General features: G+C 39.0%; 1 protein-coding gene across 2 annotated transcripts in view; it reads left to right on the plus strand.

Annotated features, from left to right (window-relative positions):
* MYRFL (myelin regulatory factor like) overlaps positions 1–25,635 on the plus strand; it is a 59,027-nt gene that overhangs the window by 25,271 nt on the left and 8,121 nt on the right. For both annotated transcript variants that reach the window (XM_034771346.1, XM_034771357.1), the window contains exons 10-20: positions 735–825; positions 5,072–5,272; positions 5,648–5,756; positions 9,076–9,185; positions 13,748–13,911; positions 14,576–14,639; positions 16,335–16,420; positions 17,089–17,160; positions 17,249–17,295; positions 17,401–17,562; positions 23,549–23,611. In XM_034771346.1, coding sequence (XP_034627237.1) covers positions 735–825; positions 5,072–5,272; positions 5,648–5,756; positions 9,076–9,185; positions 13,748–13,911; positions 14,576–14,639; positions 16,335–16,420; positions 17,089–17,160; positions 17,249–17,295; positions 17,401–17,562; positions 23,549–23,611 — 1,169 coding nt within the window. The remainder of the gene's footprint in view (positions 1–734; positions 826–5,071; positions 5,273–5,647; positions 5,757–9,075; positions 9,186–13,747; positions 13,912–14,575; positions 14,640–16,334; positions 16,421–17,088; positions 17,161–17,248; positions 17,296–17,400; positions 17,563–23,548; positions 23,612–25,635) is intronic.

Consider the following 25,635-nt stretch of genomic DNA (forward strand, 5'->3'; position numbering starts at 1 on the left):
TTCTTAAAGACCCAGCTCCTGAATAAAATTGAGAGTCTGTTTTCGTTTTACTACCAAAAAAAAAAAAAAAAAAGAAAAGTTTCTAGTCCTCATGGTTGCAGCACAAAGCTGGAAAATATCACCCAAGTTATACCTTAATGGCTCAGAAACCAGAATGCAAATAAAAAGAAACCTAGATATAGAGTTTAAAAGTTTATTTATTTGTAGCCAATCTCGAGTTTTGGGGGGCCTGATTCGTGATTTCTTGAATGGTTGGAGTTGGAAATACCCAATGCTCATTGTTGACTTCAATGAGCATTGGGTCCAAAGAGTATTTAACAGAGAATGAACTAAACGGAGAGTAAGAAGTGTCAATTTACTCCCATACTACAAAATAAGTTATGTCTAAAATACAAGATTTAAAATACAACTACTATTGGTATGAATAATTTGGCCAGAAAAATAGTGTGACAGTCAGAGTCTGGACCCCAAGGGGAGGGGAAAGATGGGACTTGAAGGGTTGTAGGAATAACCAGGCTGATGGAAGCCAGGGTGAGATCTTTATGTTGGTAGACTGACTACTGTTATCAGGGCTCTGAGTTATGGCAGCATAGTATTAAGACACCCAAAATTATAAAGCAGGCAGTGACAGAAGCCCTTGCTGGTTAGGGAGGTCCCCTACAGTCATAGATATGTTATGCCTGTGAGATTATTTCAGCTTTCTTGTTAAATCATTGAAATGACTTTCATATTAGATACTTCATGCTGGTGGTTGGACTATATGCTGTCAGTCAGGACCAGTCCTATTTATTGTCTGCACATGTCTCTGAAAGGATCATTGTGAGGGTAGGTACACGTTTATTTGCGCCACATTCTTATTTTCTTTTCACAAGGGAAAATATTTTGGTTATTATTAGGCAGTGTGCATTTTATAAATGTTTGTAGTACACATGGTGATTTAGGGATCTTAATATTTTTGAGGGCTTAATGTAGAGGCTATAACTAGTTCTGTATATTTGTGTGTGCATGTGTGAAAGATGGACACGTTTTAAGAGGCGCGCATGTTGAGAAGGGAGTGAGAAGACACAAAAATATGGGGAATTTTGGAAAGCTCTTGGATTGTTTTTAAGTTATGCTTGTAATCTACAATATACTTTTGAACAATTAATTTTTGAAAAAGCGTGTGTGTGTGTATCACATTTAGGAAAAGGAATTTAGAGTAAGGGACGTCTTTTGCTCTGTCCTTTGAATACAACATTTAGGGCAGATCCAATTGGACCCAATTCTGCTCATTTTTACACATGCAAGGAATCCTTCTAAATAGGACTACCCATGCGAGAAATGTCTACGGGATTGGGCCCAGGAAGGGTAGTGTCCCCATGATTTTTAGAGTGCAGTTCTATTTTCTGAAAAGTAACTCAAAATGGCATCCGTGAAGTTCCATATTTACTATCTCTTGATTATTTTTGTATCAATTGTGCTCAGTTTACAAATAATAAGTTCCAGCTTCCAGGCCTGCAAACTTTCCGAGGTTGGGAGTCAAAAACTTCCCAGTCCATGCCTCATCCCCCATGTCAAATATTCCGCAAGGCTAATTTTACGCCCTTCATGACACTGGTGCAGTCCCATTGCTTTCAGCGGGCTTAGTACTGGAACTTAGTAAACAACTGCGTAGATGAGGTGCAAGGTAGGATAGAACCCACAGCACATGCTGTTGTAATTCTGTTGACTCTGCAGGGTTAAAAGGAGGGGGAAACAGTGAACTTTTATTTTCTCATTGTAGTAAAATACATTTGACTCTGAATACACAAAAGGAATAGATGTGCTAAATAAAAAGAAGCTATTTTTTATAATTACCATTGGACTGCACTTTAAAAGGAAAAGTTCATGTTCTCTTTTGTAGAAATATTGAGAATTAAATAAGATGAAAGAGAACTGACATGTAGAGCTGAAAAAATAATAGATTTTGAAGTTCACTGTCAATGCCAACAAAACAAAAACTGGTTTTGGTTGAACTGGAAATGATTTATTTTTTAAAGTTTTTGATGAATTAAAAAAAAATTCTGGTTGAACAAAACATTTTGTTTTGATTTGGAGCATTTGTAAACATTTTTACAAATTTTTAAAATAAAATTAAAAGTAATTTCAAACCAAAGTGATTTCAGACAGAAAAACGGAATAATTTCGTTTAAAAAATGTCAAAGTGAAACATTTGATTTTTTCCTCCATTTTTTTCCAAAATGGACAACTTAGCAAAATTGATGTGAATTCACTAAATGTTTGTTACACTGAATCTGCATTTTTCACTGAAAAAAGTTTTCACTGAAAGATTTCACCCAGCTCTAATTACATGTGCCACTGACCTATTATCAGAAACATTTCATGTTTTTCTTTTTAATAACATACCTACTTCTTATATAGTGCTTTTCATCAGTAGATCTCAAAGAGCTGTAGAAATGAGATCATATACACAGCTATTATAGTCTTGTAGTATTTTTGCTGTGTGATACATGTACTTCATAACAATTTAATAGTTTGTAATAACTAGGCCTAGGTCCTCCCCTTCCCCCCTTTAGTTGTGTGTGTGGGGGGGTAGTAATTGCTGGAGTCTGTTCATTTTTGTTATAATTTTTTTTTTTAAATTGCCCAGGTGCTGTGAGCTTGGGATGGGTGCTTGTTTATGGGTGGTTGTAGTATACATTTCTATAAACCGACTAATGAAGTCTGTGCTACTTTCTTTCCTGTAGCCTCCGTTTTCAGTCCCCTGCTCCCATGAATAACTTCAGTGCCTGCCTCTGCTACTGCTCATAGTTTTTCCAAGCAGTAGCAGCATGAAACTCATCTGAGTCTTGGCAGTTTTTTTGTTGCACTGACTATTTTGAATAGCAGCAGTAAAACTGACCTCAGTACTATAATTTCACTTTGCTGCTGCTTGGTAAAGCAGAGCTGTTGGAGCTGTCCGCAGATTCAGGAAGACAACTGCATTTTTGCATCCAATTCACATTTGGATCGTTATCTTATGAACCATAAGGGCTAGTATCTTAATTTTTGCTTTAAATGAAAGCTTATGTTTTGCAGAAGTTCATGGTTTGGGCTCCCACACCCACCAGGGGAAGCATATCAGATGGCACTAGTGAGTGAGAGTAGATTTTTTTTTTTTTTTTTAGCACTTCTGCCTATGGTGCCAGTCAAATAAATAAATGTTTGAATGGACAAAAATAGAGGACTGAGAATCTAAACAGTGGCAATATCAGTAAAAGGGACTATATCAGTGTTTTGGTCTGATATGTTTGGAATGGAAGGCAGGGTCATGTATATAAAGACATCGCTTACTGCAGTGTGGCAAAACTTACTGAATGCATTGTGATGGGAAAAGCATACACTCTGGTCCTCCATCCTGCAGAGTTAAAGATTAAAGAATTACAAACTGAATAGTGGTTAACAGGCACATCAGATCATGCTCTAATTATGACAGTTAGAAGTGCACAATTCTCTGTATCACAGATGGTGTAGCCTTGCGAAAACACAAGGCCTTATAAATGAGTGCTAAGCTTTTGGCACATTGGTATTTTGTTTAGATCCACATTTTAATGCCTGAATTCAGTGTTAATTTTTTATTTTTAATAAGGAAATAAAAAAAAAGCATTAGGATTTTTGTTCATTGAGGTTTTTTTTCTAAGAGCAAGATTACTTTTATTTGATGTGTCTAATGTAAAGTAATAGAGTTCAGACAAGGGGTACTATTTTGTAGAATGTGTGAACATACTTATTTAGGGGTCCCTCATTGAAAATGCCAGCTGACTTAACTTATGAGTGCAAAAGTTATATGTATTACAGATGGTGACTTCTCCAGGAACTGCTGTTTTTAAACCTTGCAGGTCTCCGGACCTATGCAAATATGTTTGAATAGGATGGAAATGTCCATGTTTCAGTTGATAAATGAAAGTGGAATTCATCCAGTAGCTTTGATTTGTTGCAACTGCTGTTACAAAGTCAATGTATCTATGTCCACTTTAGTCAGCAATGTTATTATCCGTAATAAAAAAAAAAAGTTAAGCCGTTAGAAAATCTCATTGCTCTATTCTTTCCTGAGGCATCTTAATAAGGTTTAGGTTGTTTAAAGCACATGGGGATCTTTGATTCAATACATTGCTTAATTGTTGTTTTTTTGTTTCTGGAAACACCCACCAGATGCTAAGTGCTTTTCAGACATAAAAGAAGGCTAAGTCTCGGTCACAAAGAGCTTGTATTCTGAAAGACACAAACAGGCAAAGGGAAGAGGAAATTGGTACAATGTTGTTGTTAAAGTAGCACTTCAGAGCCCTAGACCTGGACCATTGTGCTGGATGCTGGACAAATACAGAACAAAAAGATAGTCCTTGTCCCAAACAGCAAACAGCAATTTTTTACAATAAAAAAGTAGTAATCGTCCACTTCAAATAATATAGTTGTGGGATAGTTTTGTAAATATAAAAGTTATTCCTAGGTACCTACAATGTGGACAACAATGTACCTTCAGTCTGATTTACAGTCCAGAGTGTGTGCATGTTGGGAATGCAATATGCATGAATTCAAGCCCAAACCCACCTCTTATCTGTTCAGCATGGACCTTGGACAAAATACAAGGAGAGTTTCTGAAAATGGGTAAAAAAAGAAAATAAATCTGTATGTTCAATGGGTTTCTTTAGGGAATGGGAAATCTTTCGAATCAGATCTGTTAAAATCTGCCTTTCTTTCTCTTGTCCAATGTCCAGTCCTTAGTGAGCTAGTAGGCCAGAAGACAGTTTGTTGGCAAATCAGAAATGATTCTGAAGTCTGATCACAAACCTAGTTACTTGAAATGTTTTGAAGTTGACCATCTTCCTTAACACTATAGTAAAATATAATACAAGAAAAAGCTTTGCGGTCACTGAAAATGTTGTAGGTGGGAAACATTTCTTTAGAGGTTATCCATTTTGATGTGTCAAAAAAGTTCAAAAATGTAGTTTAAATGTGGAAGATTTAAATGGCATTTCATATTCCTTTGGTAAATTGGATAAAGCCAATAGTAAATCTGTGCTACTATGTCTTTGACTGTAATACATTTTTTCAGGCATCTAACCCTGGGCAGTTTGAGAATGACAGTGATGTGTTGTGGCAGCGAGGACATGTTCCAGAGACCGTAGTCTGTCATGGTCGAGTAGGAATTAATACAGATGCACCAGATGAAGCACTGGTCGTCTGTGGAAATGTGAAAGTGATGGGGACAGTCATGCATCCATCTGACAGTCGAGCAAAACAGAATATCCAGGAGGTGAGCGCTGTGGAGCTTTTAGGGCATTTACATTTACACCACAGTGCATATATGAATGATCATTCTGACACACATGAAGTAGATTCTGTTATCTATGTCGGAATGTTGGCCTTAGGAAAATAAATGCACTGCTGTGCATTGTGGAGCCATCCTGTTGAACTGGGGGGGGACTGGGGGGGGACTGTGAACTTGGATGAGGATATGTGTCTGTAAATGAAGTGGTTTGACTGAAATGTAACTGGGAATACAAGTAAAAATAACAGCTGGTTAATGACGAATCGGGAGATGTTTGACTGCAGCTGTGTCATGCTTCTCAATATGCTAGTTAACCCTTGACATGACTCTGATCCTTAATATTGGAACATGTGCAATTAGGTTGACCCAACTGAGCAGCTGAGAAGAATAGCGCAAATGAGGTTGGTTGAGTATGACTACAAGCCTGAATTTGCATCTGTAATGGGAATAAACAGTATCCATGAAACAGGTATTCAATCAACTCTTCTTCTGTTCTAGTGTCTGTCATTTTATATTTGTATGTTGTATCATAATGATTAATTCCCTGGCATTTCAACCTCATTTTTAGGATTCTAAGGCCTTTTGCAGTGTTTTTCTTTTAAAACTGATATGTATGAGAGTATGTGGGTATGTCTCCATTTTAGTAGGTGCAATCAGCTGACATTGTCCATTGATCTCAGCCCAAAGGTGATGCATCTTTTTTAAAGCTTTAGCCAAATTGGTTCCACCATTTTTTGTGTATTTGAGCATTTAAAACATAAATCCATATGATTATTTACCTGTATTACCATGGTACCAAGGAGCCCTCATTGTGGACCAGTATCTCGTTGTGCTACATGCTGCCGTACACATGTGGGCTGAACCGTTTGCACTTAAAACAAAACAAAAATGTTGATTGAGTCTATTGAGACTTGGCTTCTTTTGTAAATCTTGTGGAGATCTAAGGTCCAAGACAGGTTGAATACCTTCATATCTCTTTTCCTTTGTCTATAAGTGATAAGTGACAGTCAGCATGGATTTGTCAAGAACAAATCATGTCAAATCAACCTAAAACTTTCTTTGACATGGTAACAAGCCTTGTGGATGTGGTGGTAGTGGTGGCAGGGAGTAGTAGATGTGGCATATCTTGACTTTAGTAAGACTTTTGATATTGACCTGCGTGATATTCTTATAAACAAACTAGTGAAATACAACCTAGATGGAGTTACTCTAAGGTAGGTGCATAACTGATTGGAAAACCATTACATAAGGACATAAGAATGGCCATACTGGGTCAGACCAAAGGTCCATCTAGCCCAGTATCCTGTCTTCCTACAGTGGCCAATGCCAGGTGCCCCAGAGGGAATGAACAGAAGAGGAAATCATCAAGTGATCCATCCCCTTCGCCCACTCCCAGCTTCTGGCAAAGTTTGCAGATGATACCAAGCTGGGAGGGGTTGCAAGTGGTTTGGAGGATATGATTAAAATTCAAAATGATCTGGACAAACTGGAGAAGTAGTCTGTAGTAAATAGGGTGAAATTCAATAAGGACAAATGCAAAGTACTCCATTTAGGAAGGAGGAATCAGTTGCACACATACAAAATGGGAAATGACTGCCTAGGAAGGAGTACTAGGGGTCATAGTGGATCACAAGATACATATGAATCAACAGTGTAACACTGTTGCCAAAAAAAAAAAAAAAAAAAAAAAAGAAAGAGAAAGAAACAAACATACATCATTCTGGGATGTATCAGCAGGAGTATTGTAAGCAAGACATAAGAAGTAATTCTTCTGCTCTACTCCACACTGATTAGGCCTCAACTGGAGTATTGTGTCCAGTTCTGAGCACCACATTTCAGGAAAGATGTTGTGAAATTGGAGACAGTCCAGAGAAAGCAACAAAAATGATTAAAGGTCTAGAAAACATGACCTATGAGGGAAGATGGAAAAAACTGGGTTTATTTAGCCTGGAGAAGGGAAGACTAAGTGGGGACATGACAACAGTTTTCAAGTACATAAAAGGTTGTTACAAGGAAGAGGGAGAAAAAATTTTCTCCTTAAGATCTGAGGATAGGACAAGAAGCAATGGGCTTAAATTGCAGCAATGGAGGTTTAGGTTGGACAAGGAAAAACTTCCTGTCAGGATGGTTAAACATTGGAATAAATTGTCTAGGGAGGTTGTGGAATCTCCATCATTGGAGATTTTTAAGAGCAGGTTAGACAAACGCCTGTCAGGGATGGTCTAGATAATACTTCATCCTGCTGTGAATGCAGGGAACTGGACTAGTTGACCTCTTGAGGTCCCTTCCAGTCCTATGATTCTATGATCTGACTTTTACTTGGTTATTTTTTCTTTAGTATTTGTAATTGTTTTTTCTATTCCCTTCCTCTTCCTTTCCATGTTGTTTTCTCCCTTCTTCCTCAATGTTTGCTTTGAATCCGTAGCTTATATTTTTACCCCTGTAACCTCTGTGTTTGCTGTTCCTTCCTTCCCATCCACTCTGTCCATCTGCATCTCTCCACTTCCCACACTATATGGAACCAAATGGGAAGAGAAATGTTTCACATCACTGTCTTCTCCCTGCCGTTTACATGCTCTTCAACTTAGGTTTAGCAAATAACAAATTGCAAAGAGCAGATAACTTGTAATTATTATTTGTATTGCAGGAGAAGATGCAGATCTCAAACAGAATCAGGACCCATTGTGCTAGGGACTGTCCAAAACATAAAGTAAATTACAGCCCCTTCTCCAAATGGCTTGCAAATCTAAATAACAAGAAAGAAACAAGTTGGAGAAGGAGCTTCCTCATAGCCAGAAGGGTGTTACCTATTACTCCTTCTCATAATACAAGAACAAGGAGATAGCCAATTCATTGGCTGGGCAGCAAATCTGCATGATCATCTGGTGGCGATGAGTTCCATAGGCTATTGTAGAAGCCAAGAATTTGGCAATTTTATAAATGATTAGACATTTATATGGACAACTAGAACATTACATTGGATGAGATTAAAAATTAAGGATAAAATCCCTCTTGTTTCAGGGAATAAGCCAGCCTCTAACTGAAGGGGAGGTTAGGAAGAACCTTCTCTTAAGAGTGGGTTATTCCAAAATTGTCAGTTCTGGGGTTTCTTGTACTTCCCCTTAAGCATCTGACTATGGCCTATGTCAGAAACACAGGAAATTGGGTTAGGGACCCAGCTGCTCTGTCCTATAGAGCAAATTCTATCTTTCTAATTGAGCCATCCAGTAAATAATATATATCGGTAGAAGCAGATAGTAGTTCTAGACAAGGGAGTGTGTGCTTTAGAATGGTGAAGACTAAAATAATAATAAACCTGTAACTAGAGCTGCTTGAAAATTTTCTAAGGGAATGTTTCTCCATCAGAAAATGCTATGTCAAAATTGAAACATTTTGTAGAAACATGCCTACGTATGGGAAAAACAAGCAAATCAGAATGAAGCATTCGGATCAAAATTATTTTTCTTTCAATTTTTAATTTTATATTTAGGTAATATAAAATACAAAGTCAAAACTGGAATGGAACATTTAGATTTTATCAAATTTTTTGATTGATTTGTAATAATAATTAACGTATTTTGAATTTTGGTTCTCAGGAAATTTGTTATGTTCCATTTTGGAATGGAAAAAATTAAAATTGCAGAAACTCCTACAAAAAGGAAAATCTGGTTTCTGCACAGCTCGACTTGTAACTTTTAGGATGGACACATTAGGGAGAATACAAATTACAATCTGAGAGTAAATTATGTTGGTTTTTTTAACACTAGTTTTCATTATTTTGCAAACAGGAATAATAGCCCAGGAGGTGAAAGAACTTTTACCGACAGCTGTAAAAGAAGTTGGAGATATTACCTGTGAAAATGGAGAAAAAGTAGAGAACTTCCTCATGGTTGATAAGGTATATTATTGGTTTACTGCCATTCATTTATACCGTGCTATGGTACTGGACATGAAACAAAGACTTTAAGACAAGTATTTGCTACTGATTTTTTTCAAAAATGCAAAGTGTTTTTTTTTGTCCAGAATCAGCCACATAAGTTTTGGCATGATGAAGATAATGCTGTTAGGTTTGTACTAGACAGTGTCCTGCTATATTCTGATTTGTTGTTTCATAAATGTGTCGTCATAAGCTGAATGTTGAATAATCACAGAACAGTCACCCTTAGAAATCAAAATGTCATCTCTCATAGCCTCTAGGTGACAATATCAAAAAGCAGATCTTACTGTGGAGGGTGCTTATGTTATCCTAGATAAAGATTATAGATTTGTTTACATAAACCTGGGATTTGAGCAAAACTTGATTTAACAGGAAAAATTCTGCGAAAGTGAAATGAAAATTAGTAGGGGGAAGAGAACACTTGTACATATTGGAAGTAGTTATATTTGGTCTGAATGACAGCATGGCTATTATCCCATATTCATTGTTAACTATATCATTTCAACTGATTTTTTGTTCTATATTTTACTGAAACCTCAGATTGTGTGTATGGAATCCTACCTACCATTAATCAAACCCACCCAGCTCATATGAAAGATTCATCAGGATTATGAAATTTTCAGTATTACACTTCACCTATATATCATATTAAGAAATGAGTTTACAAAGAGAAACTTGAAAACGAGCTCTTTCTTGCCTATGCTGTAGTACATATAAATGAAGCATGTGTCAAACTAGTAGAATAAAACTCTTGTGATAGTGGTACCTGTATGCTCTTTACCTATATTCATGAATAATGCTGGGCAAAATTGTTTGTCTAAAATAGTTTTTCAGTGAAAAATATGGATTCAGGGACACTGAAACATTTAGCGAATTTGTGTCACGAGAGACTTCAGTTTTCAAAAGGACCATGAAAAGAGGAGATAAGAGGCAGAAAACTCTCTCTGATTCCTATTAATTATGGCTTAGAGTTCTTATGTTCCTTCCTCACAGTGGTGATGGAAGCTGTAAGAAGTTTCATTCCTGTCCTTCACTGTGTTTGTGAAGTTCAGGACAGGCTGGCAAATTCAGACCACTCAATACTCTCCCCTCCATAACAGGCTAGATCATGTTCCACTGTTCCATTCCATTTGCCACTTGAAGAGTATTCAATTTATTTTGCAGAATAAGATTGGATCTGAACTAGTTTGCCTGCTTCTGTGGAAGCAACAAGGAGAAGATGAACACACCATCTTCACTGGTGGAGTTTCAACTAGTTTGGTGTTCAGGTGAAGCTGTGGGCTATGACCTCATACCCGGTGAAAACTGGGAGGGGAAGTTCTAGCTTTACTATTGAAATGAATTGTTAATGCATTTGCTCTATTAGTTCAAGATGCCAAGAGCTTGTGAGTGATTGGTTGGCCCTTGGTCAAAAGCCATTGTTTAACGTTAGTGATGGCACCAATCTAACTACTGCCCTATACCAAATGTTCCTATTTTAGCAGTGTTCATAGCAAGGCAGCTGCGTCTTCATCTGGATTGTCTAACTTCCTGGATTCCTAACCATCTGCTTTACAGCTGTGTCCCAGACCTGGCTGGAGGCTCCTTTCCAGCCACCAACTGGACTCCTGTAAGGAGAATCCACACCTATGTCCTGAATCCCCAGGTGGTCTAAGTCTGACCTGAACAGAGTCCAGCCGCTTCCCTAATCTTTGGGTCCCTAGGCACATCTCTGAGTACAGACCTGTAGTCTAACGCTCCCTCCTGAGAGCTGGAATGCTCTGGTAAGCTGCCTAGCCCTTCTGGGTGCAGGGCCAACCTTCAGACTCACCTGTGCTTAAAGACACCCTCTCCCAGATATCCATACCAGGGGTGTGAAGCTTGTGGTTTACAGTTTAACCCCCTTTGGAGATGTGAAGTAGTTGTGAAGCAGTTAACATGCAGAAATTCCTGCCTGAATCTCTGCAGTCTTCCCATGTTTAGTTTCTTCCCATCTCTCTTTCTCTAGCTCCATTTCTTTCCCTCTAGTCCCTGCACTATCACCGTCACTGTCCTTCCCCTGTGTTGTCTTCCCCATTGTTCTGCCCTCTCTGCAAATCTCTTGAGCTCCAGTTTTCCTTCTGCTCTATTTTTCTCTCTGGGTTTTTCCTCTCCCTAATATTTCCTCTCTCGCCTTCATCCTTTCCACCATCCTACTTATGTCCCTCACTACACACTTTACTACACACTTTACTTCCCTTGAGTCTCTCTTTGAGTTCTTCTTCTATCTGAGGGGCACTCCTAAAACTCTTCCTTTCCCCTGTTTTTCTCAGGGTTTCTCTTCCTATAGAACTGGATAAGTTGATGGAGGATAGGTCCGTCAATGGCTATTAGCCAGGATGGACAGGGATGGTGTCCCTAGCTTCTGTTTGCCAGAAGCTGGGAATGGGCAACAAGGGATGGATCACTTGATGATTACCTGTTCTGTTCATTCCCTCTGGGGCACCTGGCATTGGCCACTGTCAGAAGACAGGATACTGGGCTAGATGGACTTTTGGTCTGACCTGGTATGGCCATTCTTATGTTTCTATACTGTCTTCTTCCAGCCCCTCGGTTCCATGTTCACTATTCTCTTCCATTCCAAATCATCTCTTTACTAGGTCATAAAATATCAGAGTTGGAAGGGATCGCAGGAGGTCATCTAATCCAACCCCCTGCTCAAAGCAGGACCAATCCCCAGACAGATTTTTACCCCAGTTCCCTAAAGGGCCCCCTCAAGGATTGAACTCACAACCCTGGGTTTAGCAGGCTAATGCTCAAACCACTGAGCTACCCCCTCCCACCCCATTCTGCTCCTCCACAACACCCCAGTCTGTTCTCTGCTCCCTACTTATAAGATTTCCCCCTCCTATATTTCCAGCCTAGCACACATTCTGCTGCCCCCTTTTCTGTCTCCCCTTCTGCTTAAGTCAAGACTGGAGCTGAGAGAATGCTTCAGAAGTGGTTGCAACATTTGTTCAAATACAAATAACTTTTACTCCAATGGTATCCATGACTCCTATTATTCTCTTTCTGCAAACATTAATATGTGAAAATGTATTTGTGCAGCTTTCAGTGACTTTAATAGGAGATGGTCTAAGAATGCAATGTAACATTTTGAAAGTGTATTGAAATAAGAGATTTGGGGGTTTTTTTGTGGGACCTTGAGACTCAGTACCTCATCTTCAGTGAGGCACTAAAATTCTCATCTGCACTTTCTTCCAAAGAAAACATTCCTTTATTTTGCCAGGTGAGTCATTTTTCTCAGTTTCTTGAAGCTATCTAGGATAGAATCATGCATGATTTGAAGAGAACAGAAAAAGTAGCCACTTCATATCACTGATCTATGGACAAGTGATCACATAATTGATTTCATGGTTCCAAGCATATGACTCTGTTTTGAAGTCACTTGTCAATAAACATACTATAGTAATAGTTCAGTGTATGACTTACCATCTCTGCCCTAGCTCTGGTACATGGTATTTTCAATGAAAAAGATGCATCTATGCATGTGTCTCATTTCTGCAGGGCTTGAACATACTGGAGCAATTCACCAATCCTATGGTATAATAATTGCTTCATCCAAGTCTTAATGGGAATATTCAGATGATACATTAGCATGGGAAGGCATTTTTTTTCAAACACAGCAACAAAAAGCATTCTGTCATCCCCTCTCTTAGCACAGATCAATGAAAATTTCAGCTTAGAAATGGAGATGTGCAGGTAGTGAAATATGTGCTACCGAGATGAAGGTGGCGCTAACCTTCCTAACAGAACTTTGGTACCAATGATGATGTATTCCTAGTGCTGGGATAAAATAAACAGGGTGTTAGAACTGCTGGGTTGGGCAATGAGCCGGCTGAAAGGTCTGGGAGTTTACAAGAAGATCATGGGAGGCCTTCTGGCAGAGTCTCTGTAGTGGCATTTATCCCATTATAGCTAAATACTTTCCTAGCCCTTCCCTAGAAGTAGCACCAGGGACCCTCTTTCCCATCTCTCTCTCTCTCTCTCTCTCTCTCTCTCTCTGATTCCCTTGGAAGTTCATGTTTGGTTCACAGGATAGGCATCTGAGCTAGTTAGCCCATCCCATAACTAAACAAGACAATGAGGACATAAATCCTGGAGACAGCGTTAAACTTCAACGGCATAAATCAAAATGTAGATGCTTGCCATGACACTTCCACTGGCTAAATTTCAGCACAGTGTGAATTCAAGACAAATTTTAGACTCAGGTCGGCACGGTTCTTCAGCTCATTCACTATCTTTCTAATAGAAGTGCTCATATCCAATTTACCACAAATCGAACACAAGCACTTTCTCAACATAGCTAGCAATCCAGCAAAAGGATTTTATAGTCCCAAGCAGCCTCACATTTATTTTGAATTAATTTGTGTTTGTATTTTAAATGCTCAAACCATCTTTGGATGGGTGAATTCTCTACACATCCTTGGTTGTGACATCTCATTGATTAACACAGTACATCTCTCTCTCTCTCTCTCTCCTTTTTTTTTTCTTTCACTCCTCAGGATCAAATTTTTATGGAGAACGTTGGTGCAGTTAAGCAGCTTTGTAAGCTAACTAACAACCTTGAAATCAGGATAGAAGAATTGGAAGTGTGGAATAGAAAACTCGCCAAGCTGAAACGGATAAGCAGTTTGAAGTCAACAGTCAGTGAAAAGGGCACATTTAGGTATCCCAGCATCAATTCGGGAGAATTGTCTGATGATTCTGATACCGGAGATGATATAACAGCCTGGGTGATAAAAGTTAGAAGTAATTTAGTCTGGTGGGGGTTTCCATTCATTTCCAGGTACTCTTACTTCTGAATTTTGTAATCATTTTTTAATTCAAAGCATGTGCACTCAATACAAAGCTTTCCTATTTCTGAAGTCACTTCTTTTTTCAAAATTGAGTATCTCCATGTTTGAAAAGTAGCAGCTCAGTAGCAATCACTTCTGGAAGCTCTGCAGTCTAATAAAATAAGGCCTGAATGACTCCAGTTATAAGCCTGTAATAGCAATTTCCAAGTTAAGGGAAATCCACAAAAACCTCTTTGGTGAAAAAAATCTTCCTTACGATTTGTGTGAAATTGATGAGCATTTCATATTTCCAAATCTCTTTTTCAATTTGTCTTTGAAAGTAAATGTAGCATTTAATAGTATGTAGCTGAGCAAGTTGACTAGTGCCCTTTGTTCTTGAAAACAAAGCTATGGCCCCTCTGACTTTTTTGTTCTTTTAAAATGTTGCTATCAGAAAGGCATATAAGATTAAAATCCTACTCAGAAAATATCCCTTTTCCATTTATTACTGCTGAAACACTTGAATGGTAATGAGTTTTTTTTTGTATTTTACAGCAAATTTAGTCGAGCTGCTAGTCTTTTACCACCAAGAAAACCAGTCCCTATACAACACAGTACGGTGAGTGTAATGTATTGTGTGTGTGTGTGTGTGTGTGTGTGTGTGTGTGAGAGAGAGTGTTCTTTATAAGGCTTAGGCCTGGTCTACAGTACAGAGTTAGGCTGATGTAAGGCAGCTTATATTGACCTGACTCTGCAAGCAGATACATTGGTATGAGTCCCATTTTAGTGTAACTCACCCATTATCTCCACAAGAGATGTAGCACTGAGTCGATGTAGTGAGATTGATGCAGTGTCAGTGTAGACACTGTGGTGCTTATGTCAACTGTTGCTGCCTTTCAGAAAACATCCCATAATGCCCAACACTGGCAGTTAAATTGGTGCAAGCGCTCCTGGTGAGGATGCACACTACCAACAGAAGGAGTGTAGTGTGGACGTGTAAAACCAATTCAAATACTGCAGTGGTTGTACATCAATGTAACCTAGGTAGACTTAATTTTGTAGTATAGCCTTGCCCTTAGACATAAGTGGAAATGGACATTGATGGAAATAGGTTTTTTTATTTACATATGTTAAACCCCATTGAAATGCATTTTTTCAGATTGCATGAAAAATGGTATTCATGCCTCTAAAATAGAATTAAATGAAATCAGAATTCCACCACCATGTTTGTTTAGTGCAATATGAATTGCTTATGAGGACAAAGTGCCGCAGAAGAGCAAGAGAACAAATCTAAGTGAATGTATGTATGAATGAATGTATGGAACAAAAACAGTTAATTTTGGGGGGGGGAAACTGTACCCCTTAAAAATCAGGAGGGATGTTCCTCCTGGGATCTGAAATTTCTGACTCTAATAAGAAGGAAGTGTGTATGAAGTTTTGGAATACATCCTGCCAATGTATTTGAGTCTTTGTCTATCATTTTTGTTTATGTGATGCCTACTTACCATTTCTCTATGGTTCAGTGGTTGCACCCCCTGTATTGTACTGTATTTCCTCCTTCAGGTTCCAAAGCTATTGTGGTGGAAAAGTTAGAACGTGCAAAGTCTGCAACTGGAAGTCTCAGATATGGCCAGGGGGACTCCCTCTGTAACACCAGAGTTCACTGTATTCTGATACAGAAAAGAAACTTCCATTGCACATGCACTGAAAGAGCTAAAGGGCATGTGCTGAACTACTTTGGCATATTCTTCTCAGTCTGATAACTCTAGTCCTTCCATTTCATATCACCCATCGCTATCACTGGTGATAATGTGCGCTCACAGGTGATAGGACAAAGCACTCTGTATCCATTAATGATGATCCTCAATCTCTCCATATTCTGAGATCATTTTTCCTCTTGCCCCAAATGTGCTTTCTTTCTGTATTTATATCAAATTCAGGTAAGCCTCGTCCTGGGCACATACTGGAGGTCCCTCCTCTCTTAGATGTGGTTGCCATCAATTAATTTCTTTGGTTTAAACAAAGGGATTTTATAGGCATTTCCTCCAGGGGTGAATATAGCAGCCAAAGAAGGCAGTATTTTCTGTGATTATTACCAATGCTAATCCATTTTGGGGACAACATTCTTTCCCTTTCCCCATCTTTCCATTTCCCTGAACTAGTGACTTCTGTGATATTCCTGCCACCAGTCCATCAGGAGACGTGGGACCCCATTTTAGGGAAAATTCATTTTATTAGTTATTTATCAACTGACAATTTATCGGCTACATATTACTGGATATTTCATGTCAACGGAATGCTTTTTTTTTTCTAGGTTTGTTTTTCTGAGAAAAAACAGTCATGGTCAAACAGGATTTTCCAGATCACTGTAATAGCTTTGATTGCTGTTATGGCACTATGGTAAGAAATACATTATCCACACATTTGTTTCTTCTCTTGCCCCCACCTCTTATCCCTTCAGAAATCAGATTCTGGTTGTCCATAAACATTGGCTCGAAAGAAACATTTTAAATTAGAATTTGGAGCGCCTTGCAGTAACAGTTGCAAAAAATGAGCATAGTGTTTTCTCTTCACTACTAATACTCAGTGTATGGAATATGCTCAATTTAATAACTTGATAATACATGTGCCTCTAAATGTGGCAAAGTCAGAATATTATAAGGGTTGCCTGTTCTGGTTTTTTTAGTCTAGAAATATTCTGGTCGTACACTCCTAGAAAAGGGACAAGAATATTATTACTGCAGTGTCCTCAGCTAATGCTATTGTACTTTTGATAAGGGGAAGTTGAGTGTATTTTCTACTGTATATACAAATGTACTGTTGCTGTTACCTCAGAGGAGCTCTTTTCCCACAATACAATACTTCACCCATACTCAGAAAGGAACACATCAAAAACTGCTGGGTCCCTTATACCAACTAAAGGCCTGATCTAAATTGAGTCAATGAGAATCTTTCTATTAATGTCAATGGGCTTTGGAAGAAGGTCATGCTTGCTGTTGAGATCCTATTAATACTGTGTGTGCATCAGATGATGGGTATGAATCTACTGACTAATTATCTTTTTACAGTGCCTTGACAATATCCACCCTTTACATACTTAGCATAGAAGAGCAAGACATTAGTCAAAATCCCATTCACAGGCAAGTAGTAAAACCATTATGACTTCTGTTTCAATAAACAACTTCTGTAGACGTTTTGTAACTAATCGTTTTTCTTCTCCTTCACCAGCAATGCTACAAATTCCATTACGCAGCCTCCATATACCACCATGGCAGGTACTGTATCTGTTACTCTTCCGTATGATACGACTTCAATTTCTGTGCTGCTGCAAAAAGTCTCGAGACAAAGAGCACTATTGAAGAGTTTGTTGTTCTTTGTAGCACTTAGTGACAGCACAGCTTCTCCAACCATGACACCCAGCATTACAATCCCCGAAGTGAATGTCTGTGACATCTTGCCTTGTGACAAGACCTATTGCTGTTCAATTCATCAAACCCACAGAAAAACTCCAAGGTACCAGACAATGACGACAAAGGAGGAGAGTAAGTTGAAACATGAATTTCTATTACTGTTGGAGCTGGGCAGGAAATGATTTTTTCCTTCCTGGAAATTTTTTTGAGATTTCAAAATCAGTTTCCTGTTGTGCCTCAGGACAAAACTGAGACCTTTTGAAAGTTTTCATAAAAAAAGAGAGAGAGAGAGAGACACACACCTCAGTTAGCCCAGTTGCATTCAGCTGGGATGAAGGAGAAGCAGGTTCAAGTCCCTACTCTGAATCAAATAGAACAGGGGCTTGAACCTAGGTACCCCATATCCCAGGTGAATGCCCTATCCACCAGGCTATTCTGTGGTGGGTAAAAATGTTATTGAGGATAAGCACTTAGGATCAAATTTCTAAAGATATTTTGGCACCTAAAGATGCAGATAGGCACCTAGTGGAATTTTCAAATATGATTAGGTCATTTGAAAATCCCAAGGGTCATCTATCTGCATCTTTGGGCATTAGTCTATAATATCAAGCTGTGAGCACTTCTTACTAGCCAGTTATACTTAATGACCCAAGGTGAAGCTGAGGGCAGCTAAATCCTTTAATAAGCCATCAGATACTTTGGACAATGAATTGACCGGATGTGGTGGAGGGTGAAGTAACTCGTGTTAAAAACTGCCACAAAAGTGAAATGTAAAGTAATAAAAAAGAAGAGCTTTCTCACCAGGTAGGGTTTTCCAAGCACTCTGATCTTAAGAGATGGCATTCAGAGACAGTGCACTGTATAATAAAAGAATACTTGTTACTAAAATATGTTTCTTCATATTCTCTCTACTATATATATAGTAGCATAGGTAGTAGCAGAAACTGGCAATTGGTAGCTGATGGCGATGTAACATTAAATGAGGCCCCAACCTGGCAAATGCTCAGGACTTGATTTTCTCTTTATACTTAGGGTTAAGGTTTACACTTAAAACTGAATGTTGGTACTTTTAGTCCCAACATTCATTCTCCTTTCTTCTCCTTTTGTTGACCTGAGGATTGGGCGCTAACCAGTCAGGCTGCCAGGGCATGAATGCTTGCAATGACTACAGTGGTGTAGTCCCCATGGCCTGAGTCAAACGGCATGACTTTCACAATGTCAAGGCGGGGCTAGTGTTGCATCTCACACTGGCCCTGAGAGACCCATACAAGATCTTTACAGTACTTCACAAGGGAATTCAGTCAGGAGAAAAGATTCTGGGCCTTGAAGTAAGGAGAGTCTTGTATTTGTAATGATCTAAAAGGAGCCGCCAGTACTGAAGTCCAGGACCCAGATCTGCGAAGGTCCTGGGTAGGCAGCAGGCCTTGACTCTTCTTGGCACCTGGCCGAGAGACCTGGTAAAGGGACATTTAAGTTGTCTATATTCGCCATGATCCTGGTTCAACTTTTATGGATGGGCTGTGAAAATCTTACAACTCAATATACAATTTCAGTGGTGGTGACTCCTTGACCAGTATTTGTATCATAAAGTGCTGTCCTTTATTGTTTTCTAGGGCTGTCAATTAATCAGTTAACTCATGCAATTAACTCAAAACAAATTAACTCGATTAAAATAATTAATCTCGATTAATTGCAGGTTTAATCATACTGTTAAACAATAATAGAATACCAATTTAAATTTATTATAAATATTTTGGATGTTTTTCTACATTTTCAAATATATTGACTTAAATTACAACACAGACTACAAAGTGTACCGTGCTCACTTTATATTATCTTTTATTACAAATATTTGCATTGTAAAAAAGAAACAAAATAAATAGTATTTTTCAGTTCACCTCATACAAGTACTGTAGTGCAATCTCTTTTTTGTGAAAGTTCAATTTACAAAATGTAGATATTTTTGTTATATAACTGCACTCAAAAACAAAACAATTTAAAACTTTAGAGCCTATAAGTCCACCCAGTCCTATTCTTGTTCAGCCAATTACTAAAACAAACAAGTATGTTTCCATTTACAGAAGTTAATTCTGCCCGCACCTTATTTACAATATCACCTAAAGTGAGAACACACATTTGCATGGCGCTTTTGTAGCCAGTATTGCAAGGTGTTTATATGCCAGATATGCTAAACATTATTTCCCATAAATGTAAACAAACTAGTTTATCTTAGCAATTGGCTGAACAAGAAGTAGGGCTGAGTGGTTGTAAAATTTTACATTGTTTTATTTTGGGGTGCAGTTATGTAAAAAAAAAAAAAAAAAGAAAAAGTAGCTCTTTCATGGTTAAGAGATTGCAGTACAGTACTTGTATGAGGGTAATTGAAAAATACTATTTCTTGTTTTTTGCAATGCAAATCTTTGTAATTAAATTATTTTTTTAATTGAGCACTGTACACTTTGTATTCTGTGTTGTAACTGTACTCAGTATATTTGAAAATGTAGAAAACATCCAAAAATATTTAAATAAATGGTATTCTATTATTTAACAGTGCAATTAAAACTGATTAATTGCCATCTTTTTCAATCTTGCGATTGATCGAGATTAATTTTTTTAATCATTTGACAGCATTATTATTTTCAAATCATTGCTGTTAGTAAGTAAGTAAGTAGTGGTTCTTATGATTCCAGCTGAACTAAGCCCTTTCAAAGTCATAGCTCAACACAATACATTAAAAAGGACAGCCCTGAATGATTTGTATTACTCTGAAGCTTGAATGAGGATCAAGATTTTCTTAATAAAAAATTCACTAATCTAATTAAAAAATGAGAGAACTCGAGGAAAAAGAAAAAGCTGTCATCCCCATCTGGGTATCTTTCATATTAGATGATGAGAGCACATTCTTATAGCAGGAAATAAAGATGCACAGAGCAGTACCTACTGTTGGAATCTCATGCTCTAAATAGCATGAAGTGTGGACCCAAGAGTGAAAATCTGCTCAGCACACAAGCTACTGAAATATCTTAAATCTACAGCAAGCTTAATGAAGCTGAATAGATCTCCCAAACGGTTGGTAATAATGTCAATAATCAACCCAATTGCCGAGAAAATCAACAAGCAGCTTAATGTAGTTGTATCCAAAACAAATGAGAAGGGCAAGGTGTTGAACAGACCAAAAAGCTGAAAACGAAACGCAGGGAAATAATCAGGACAAACGTGTATTTTAAGGAGTCAGTTCACCAGCCTAAGAAAATAGTCACTGAAGGTTACAGCTGTTTGCATATAAAGTGGGACTGAATGCAAAACCCAGAGTGCATTTCAGTGGGGCCTTTCCCTGATCCCCAGGCACACCCACACTTTGTGGGTGCCAACAGCAGTGCATACACTCCTGGGTGCACAAGTGCTTTCAGTGCAGATCTCATCTATGTACATCTCAGATTTGCTTAAAATGAACAGTTGTGCTAGTGAGACTTAATTGCTTGAATGTTCAAGGACAGCAGAAACAAAGCATGTCCAAGCCAGGCCAAAGCAATTCATAAAAAATGTCAGCAGATTTTCACAGATTACATTTTATAGCGTTTGCCTCACTCTAGTTGAACATGGTCCATTTCCCCACATATTATTTCCTCAAATAGGGCTATAGTTCTTTGTTTCCAGCCTAGCAGCCACTATGGCATATCTATTCATGCTAACTGTCCCTGGGGAGGAGGGACTGTCCTTATTTTTTAACTAAATGTTGCCATTTCCTCCATGTGCTTCCCCCCAAAATCATTGCTCCTCATAGAGTTCAACGCGGGATAAAGGTGCATTACAATTTTTAACTGCACGTGTACTTCTTAGTTTCCTTCAAAGGTTGTCATTTACGGATTCATAACAATGTGCACTCATTAGATCAACATGACTTGAGGTTATGATCATATTCAGTGTCTTTCTTCATAGAAATGTGTTGAATGCTTTGGACATTTCAATGAATACCACTGCATTTCTTCTTGGTCATTTCTGGTCCTCTGGAATGATGTTCTGTGCCTCCAAACAAAAAGGACTTTAACTAGAATTCTTTTTCCTGCATTTCATTTTGATCTCACCAACAGATTGGATGGATGAGGTAATATTTTTTTTATTGGACCAACTTCTGTTGGTGACAGACACAAGTTTTTGAGCTCCATGGAGCCATTTCTCAGGTCTGTATACAACTTGGGTGGATCAGAGGAAAACTAGAAGATATGGAAACTCAACCCCATATACAACCCCCCTCAAAATAGTGAAATCGAAGTTAAATAAATGTACCTTTGTCCTAATTCTATGCATCATTCACAGCTTGTTAACTGAAAAGCCTAACGCTTCTATCATCTTCCATCTAAAGAATCCAGGGTGGAACCGCTCCAGTGTTTCAGCCTGTGTATGGAATTTTCCAGCAGAGCGCTCTAAAGTAGAAGTAGCAAGACTACAGGGAGAATGTTTGCTTTTTCAGTGAACAGTCTGTCAGCTCCAGCAGAGGACTGAGGACCACTTTCAGAAGTAGTCTTAATGTGCACACATGCTGCCAGGGAGGTTTGCAGTGCACTATCTAAAATTTTTATCTAGATTTTTCCACTTCAAAGAACATCAAAGAGGAAGGAACAGGAAGGGGGGCTGGGGTGGGAGACACTACAGAGAGTTTGTAAATTTAAAAGAATGAATGAGCAAAGAGGAATAAGGTAATTGTGGTGGGAGGCAAAACTGGCCACATGTGAATTATTCAGAACAAAACACCTCTAGAAATTTGTTTTTTTTTTTCTTGCATTTCATTTTGGTTATCTTGGGTCCTTAAACTTAGCCCTTTTGACTTGTCCTGTGCTGTGGGTTTGTCATAGCCAGCATGTCAACTGCACCTCAGTGGACAGATTGTCTGTGCCTTAGACTAAAAGCGTGGCAGTGGTTTTGAATCTTTTCCACAGAGGCTGAGGGATTCTTTGCCTGTCTTCAGGATGGACAATGTAGTGATTATACTATAACCCTTGTACATTTCAAAAGTGTCCTTATTAGAAAATAGAGATATAAACAGTTCGCAAAACATACCTAGAATTCCTTAGTCTGGTGCTGATAGAGTCAAACTCTTGAACTTACAGAACAATGATCAGGAAAGACGATGATCCCATTTCTAAATTTCTCTGTCAGTTTCTCTAGCTGAAGTCTAAGGCCTGATCCACACTACAGAGTTAGGTCAGTGTACATCGACCTAACTCTGTAAGTGTCTACACTAAAATGTAGCTCCCATTGATGTAACTTGCCCACTACACCGATTTAATAACTCCACTTCCACAAGAGATGTAGCACATAAGTCAATGTAGTTAGGTCGATGCAGGGTCAGTGTAGACACCGTGTTGCTTCCATCGACTGTTGCTGCCTTTCAGAAACCATCCCACAATGGCCCACATTGGCCGTTAAATCAGTGCTAGCGCTCCAGAGGAGGACGCGCACCACCGACACAAGGAGCGTGGTGTGGACATGTAAAACCGATGCAATTACTGTGGTGGCTGTACATTGACATAAGTTAGCTCGACTTAATTTTGTAGTGTAGACTTGCCCTCATTCTTCTGTCCCTGACATACTACATCTCAGGTCAGTCCTTGTGGTCCTATTCTTTATGTTCAGAGGCCTTAGATATTCCTCTTGCCTATTTTTATGTAGCCAGGTATCCATTTAGTCATCGCCATACTAGCCAGGAGGGCATCCTTGCTAATGATATCTTTACAGTCAGATGTATGCAGGTGTACTATGTTGGGAAGTGAATTAATATCTATTTCTTTCCCTTGTACAAAAGCCAAATATATTCCATGCTTCCTGGGGAAAATCCTTTCTATTTGGTTGTTTAATTTTTTTCTTATATACCATAGCATTTCAAAAGCTCATTTGATTCTGTTGTCCACAGTTCCCTTTCCTTTGTATGCACCTTGGTCTGAATGAAGCTGGTTTGCATTTTAAATGAGTCCGTCATTTGTGGTACATGTGCCTTGGTGGTGGTCTGTCATTTGAGATAGAACATTTTGCTATCTGTCTTGTGTTGATGTTTTTCTGTCCATTTTTAACATTAGAATAGCTTGTACAGGGAAATCAATAATAATGTCCCCTCTCACAGGAAACAAAAATAAAGTGCTACACGAGAGGAGATTGATGGAAAAACCTGATCTTGGAATTGACTGTAAGTCCTCCATTTAAAAGAAATACTTTAAATACATAATTTATAAAACTTTTGTCTACTTTTGTTTGACTTCCTGGTGGCCTGGTTTGGGGAAATTGCCTTTATAACTGGTGGTTATAGGAAATTGGAGTTCTGGAATCTGTTAAACACCTATGGTCCGCTATAATTTTCTTGTCGAATTAAATTGCATAGAAGTGTTCTTTAGACTTTTACAGATCTGCCTGCAACCCCCTCTAATGACTTCTTTGTCTTAGCCCTGGGGATGATCTGCATAAAGTTAGGAGCACATATGTTGAACTCATCTCAGCTGAACTTCTCTTGCACTTATTTTCTCAGTCTACATATTGAGCCAAAGGACTTGACTTCAAGTCAAATTAATGGAAGATGTGTTATATACAGTTGTTTTCCCCTCCCCCCGGCCAAGGTAAATGACCGCTCTCAACAAAGGCTATATCCTGCATGACGCTGAGCACTCTGGGCCCAATCCAGCAAAGAGCTTAAGCCACTGACTAGGCTCAATAGCAGCAAAGGGACCACTCATGGGCTTAAAGTTAAACACATGCTGAAGTGTAGGTGAGCTGGGTTGTCTGCTGTTTGATGGCCTGTCTGTTCTAGGGATTCAAACACTGGTGGAGACTAACTTGTGTTAGAAATAGTGGGGATTTTTGCAAAACTTCCTGGTGCAGACAAGGCTGTAGGCTCTTAATTTAACTGAAGGCTTCCCTCTTTATAGGTTGCACAACACTATCAGATCCATTCTGGATGAACGAATCATTGTGCTTGCAGCTCATGATTGCAGATAATATGAGAGTGCTCTCTGGCATTGCTGAGGCACGAAGAGCGTCAGCGCTTGTGTTTAAGTTAGATGGTGTTTTGTTTCTAGCAGCAGCTTGTTTAAATAGGAGTCAGTGTGATCCACTGGAGAGGGCACTGGCATTCTAGTCAGGAGACCTGGATTCTATTTCCAGGTCTGCCCTGGACTAGCTGTGTGAGGTTGGCAAATCCCTCAGCTCTCTGAGTCTGTTATCCTCCCATCATGGCTTGGCTGTTTAGTAGCAAGTTCTCTGGGGTACAGACAGTCTCCTATGTGCATGTACAGTGCCTAACACAATGAGGCCCTGATCTTGGTTGGGGCCTCCAGCACTGCTGTAATACAAATCCTCATAAAGTGATGTTGTCATGAAGGGAAGGTACTAGTTCTTTAAGGGACAAACATGGGCAATCTATCTAAGTTACTTATATCATCTATTGCCGTAGTATCTGAGCACCTCACGATCTTAATCGTCATGACACCCCTGTGAGGTAGGGAAGTACTATTATCCCCATCTCACAGGTGGGGAGCTGAGGCACGATGATGCTAAATGACTAGTCCAATGTCATACAGGAACCCAATGGTGGAGCAGGGAATTGAGCCCACATCCAAGGCTAGTGGCCTAACCACTGACCTTCCTTCCAGTCTGGTAACAGCTTCCTTCCTTATCCTTTCTGGTAGTCATTACTGTCACAGTTCAGAGCAACTGCACCTGTTTCCCCCTCCATGGCCCCGCAAGGGCATCCACTGTAGGCTCCAGGATCCTCAGACTTCACTTCTCTTGAGTGGAGACGTGTGTGTCTCCCTGATCAGGGTATTTCGAGGCTGCTCAGTTCCCTGCCTATACTGTAGCCTCCCCAACATAGTCAGGCTGCCTAAACCAGCCTGCTTTCCTTTTCTCCTTAGAGACAGTAAACAGTGTAATTGCCACAGTTATAAGTTACCCACAGCTCTCTAAGCAAGTGCTTTATTCTTATGGTAAAAGCATTACTGAGAAAAGATATTAAATACAATAAAAGAACCTACACACATACTAATAAGCTTACCAGAGATCACCCCCTACTCCAGTAGTTCTCAAACTTTTGTACTGGTGACCCCTTTCACATAGCAACCCTCTGAGTGTGACCCCTCTTATAAATTAAAAACACTTTTATACATATTTAACACCATTACAAATGCTGGAGGCAAAGCGGGGTCTGGGATGGGGGCTGAC

This window comes from Trachemys scripta, chromosome 1, assembly GCF_013100865.1.
Source record: "Trachemys scripta elegans isolate TJP31775 chromosome 1, CAS_Tse_1.0, whole genome shotgun sequence".
Lineage (NCBI taxonomy): Eukaryota > Metazoa > Chordata > Testudines > Emydidae > Trachemys > Trachemys scripta.